Genomic DNA, 3,856 nt, shown 5'->3' with positions numbered 1-3,856 from the left:
TCATATTGTTACTTTTCACAGATGATAAAGTAAGAAAAAGCCCAAACCAAAACTCAGGATCTGAATTCTGTTCTGTGATATGTACTTTAGCGTACAGCAAATCAAAGTCTTTGAACTAAATGTTCCTTCAAAATACAGACCTGACATTATTATTTCCTTATAATTGTATATTTTCTTTGTGTCATTATTTCAAAACAATTTTTTAAACTGTCTCTGTTCCGTAGATTTTTAGAATATATGCTAATATATATATATACTAACATTATACTAAGGTAATGTTCTACTTGTTTTGCTTTATTAGCCATACTTGGCACAGAGACCTCCAGCAAATACGAGATAAAAAACCACTTGGGACAAAGAGTTTACTTTGCAGTAGAAGAAAATGATTGCTTTGATCGTAACTTGTGTTCGCCTCTAAGGTCTTTCACCATAAGGATTACCGATACCACGGGCCGAGAAGTGATTACAGTGAACAGACCCTTGAGGTGCAACAGCTGCTGGTTCCCCTGCTTCCTGCAAGAGGTGAGCGAATCCCAACTGCCCTTTGTCCGAGCACCTCGCTGTATGTGCACAGCGTTAACGAAGCCCCGTGCGACCTCTGCCAGGGTGGCAGGAAGGAGTTCACACCCACCTCTCATCCCGGGGACTGCGTGGAGGCCTTCGTTTAGAAGTAACTATTGATAAACAAGGCCCTTGTACGAGCTACGTTCCCAGCGTGCCTCCTCCCTTTCACGGGACCTTACTTTCCTGACGTCCCAAATACAGCTTCTGTGTCTGACGGTACAGACGTCTCTCCAGTCAGGTAACACAACACCCCAAAACGCTGCTTGCCCTGACACAGACTAACGTCCGTTAGTGGTACGGATGGAAATCACCCACCGTACTCCCGGAGTGTGAAGGATGGAAAATCCCTGGAGGCCACTAGTGCGTGTGGGTACGACTGGGAAGCAGCTCGCCGAGGCGGCCGACGCTTCGCTCCGTGGCTCTGCCTCCTCAAGGCCATATATCTCTGGGAAATGGTAGAACTTGGAAATAAGCTGCTTTGACTGAAAAATGCAGATCCTACAGAGTATCAGATCTTTTCTCCTTATTTTTGACTCTCCTTTATTCAGACATCTTTCTTGTTTTACGAAAATGTTTTATAGGTTAATTCATTTCCCTACTTCTTCAGTACTGCATCAGGGTTTAAAAAAAAAAAAGGTCCTTTGGTAGCACGGCTACTGTGTACAAAAGCTTATAGGATACTTACTCACTGATTACAGTAACAAAAACTTCTCACAGCGTACCTTTTATCTCAAATCTTATATTATATGTAAGATGTTAGTTTCTGGTGCAGCTTTTGAGCTTCATATTGTCCACTATATTTAAAAACACCATTAGACAGCCTTGTAATACCCAGTTCACAGTTTGGTAAAATTATATATATTCAATAAATAAATATATTGTCATTATATAAACAATACACTATTATGGACTTATAAAATTAGTTTATAAGATTTTTTTGTTTTCTTTTGTTTGCTAGTTAGAAGTTCAGTCCCCACCAGGTACAATAGCGGGGTACGTTGTACAGAACTGGGACCCTTTTCTGCCGAAGTTTACTATACAGAATGAAAGTAAAGAAGATGTACTAAAAATAATTGGTCCATATGCAACTTGTGGCTGTTTTGAAGATGTTGACTTTGAGGTATGTTTCTTATGACTGTTAAGAATTTTAAAGTTTTACTACTTTGAATAAATTTCTCACTCAAAAATCCTGTTATTCTACCCTTAAAAATACTATGTATGTTGCTATAATTATGGAACAGAAGTACAACAATGTGCATTGGAGTTCCTGACTTGTACACTCAGATTCCTACAGATGTTTTCTGGACAGGAGTGACAATTCCTTCAAGGAAATAAACATGCTGCTAAGTGAAGTCCTGGTCCTCTGCAGTCCATGAGCCCTCAGACATTGATCTTGATAGGCTCAGGGTTTCATCCCACATGCATTCACTGTTAACTGACACATAGTCCCTTGAAGCCTGTGGCATTGAATCTGCTGCCTTCATTACTCTCAGACTGAGAACGACGGGCAGGATTACTGTGCAATATATCTACATCCATTTGACAACATTCATCAGGAGAAAAATAACTCTGAGGAGCCACTGAGATATTTAAGGGATGAGAGGGAGAATGGGAGATACTCGAACAAACCCTGGACAGAGTTTTCTGGTGTGAACAAAGCGCTTTGCCTTAGTTAAGGAATCATAAAAGAGCTTCTGTGTTGATCAACTCGTTAGCCAAATCAGCAGACTTCAGTGGGTACTGTCCAAAATTTCAGTATACTGTGAGAATCATAGAATTATAGAATGGTTTGGGTTGGAAGGGACCTTAAAGATCATCTAGTTCCAATCTCCCCACCACGGTCAGGGACACCTTCAACTAGACCATGCAGATGGCTACATAATTGAGAACATATCTGTCAGTTGTAGGGGACAGCAGTCCACAGCAATGGTGCTGCTGTGACTTGGACCATATCGGAAACACAAGACAGGAAAAAAAGAACCCCATTGTGAAAGAAGAGCAAAAGCGGTATAAACTTTCACAATTGCTTCCCTCCACTTTTCTGTCAGCTCTAAAGATGCTGATGTTTCCAAACTTGAGACCCTTTGTTGTGTGCCACTCCTAAAGGCAAATCTGACACTAGTAGAGCACCTCAATGATAAGAATAAAAGAAAAACCTGACAACTATAGCGTGCTCTGTGCGTCGGGGCATAGTCATTAATTCTATGGAGATATAATCAGTGTGTACTTGATTTATTTACATTTAGGTGTATTCCTATTTTTTATTTGTACAGGTAAAAGCTCTCAATGAGATGTCAACGATTGGCAAAATTTCCAAGTACTGGTCTGGATTCGTAAACAATGTCTTTACCAACACTGCCAACTTCGGGATCCAGGTCCCTGTAGATCTTGATGTGAGAATCAAGGCAGTAATGATTGGTGCTTGTTTCCTCATTGTAAGTATGCAAACCCAAGAAGTAGACCTATAGAGGTGGGCAGACTGGGACCAAAGGGGCCTTTGCTATCAGCTGTGATCCTACAAAGGCATAAGTGCAGTGGAAATCCAAACCGGCTACCTAAAAGACAAGTTCACTGAAACTCTTTTAATTTCTATGGCTGCTTTTGTTTTTTTCTTATTTGCTGAGCATCTTTAGGTTCCTAACAGTTTTGTTTATGAAACCGTTTAAATAGTACTCCACATATAATTCAATATCTTGCATGGCAGGATCAAATATCAGCATAATGTCAAACCTACCAGACTCCCCCAAACCCCTTATCTGTTGTGTTTGAACAGGTATATGAACCAAAACAAAAGTTATGTTATTTCTAACGGTAATTTCAAACAGTGAGTGCCACTTCAATAGTTCTGTCGAGTGCTGTATGTAAGACCTTCAGGTCATATGAAATTTCCTACAAAAATTCCCTTGTGAAGATAATCATAAGAGAAGAATTGTATGAAAAGGAGAATACTCACTGCTAGGGGTAAGGATGAAGTTAAGATGCATGTTTTCTAGAATTACAAATTGATATTTGCTGTGTACGTCTTTTGCCAACACTAACATGTTAATATTAACATGCAATGGTTGCAAAATCATATGTGATACTTACATCAGAGAATATAAAATTAAAGGACAAAACTATTTAAATTATTCACTGGAAAGTGTTTGCTTTAAAATAGTAACAGCAGTTCAGATATTTTGCTTTTATTAGGTTAGAAATGTAACTCTCATTATACTTAAGATTTTTGGATTGTGTCCTCCAAAACTCCTGTTGTTCAGTGGCAGAGTAATAGAAAATGATTGACTTATCTAAT

The 3,856-nt window shown here is 39.2% G+C and overlaps 1 protein-coding gene across 1 annotated transcript in view; it reads left to right on the top strand.

Annotated features, from left to right (window-relative positions):
- The window catches only part of PLSCR5 (phospholipid scramblase family member 5), a 12,764-nt gene extending 9,732 nt beyond the window's left edge, over positions 1–3,032 (top strand). Inside the window, exon 6 of the mRNA XM_009282409.1 lies at positions 2,838–3,032. Within this exon, the coding sequence (XP_009280684.1) occupies positions 2,838–3,032 (195 nt within the window). The remainder of the gene's footprint in view (positions 1–2,837) is intronic.
- The last annotated feature ends 824 nt before the right edge of the window (positions 3,033–3,856 follow it).

Source organism: Aptenodytes forsteri, unplaced genomic scaffold, assembly GCF_000699145.1.
Source record: "Aptenodytes forsteri isolate BGI_AS27 unplaced genomic scaffold, ASM69914v1 Scaffold404, whole genome shotgun sequence".
Taxonomy (NCBI): domain Eukaryota; kingdom Metazoa; phylum Chordata; class Aves; order Sphenisciformes; family Spheniscidae; genus Aptenodytes; species Aptenodytes forsteri.
The sequence above is the reverse complement of the archived record's forward strand: the minus strand, read 5'-3'. Positions and strand labels throughout refer to the sequence as shown.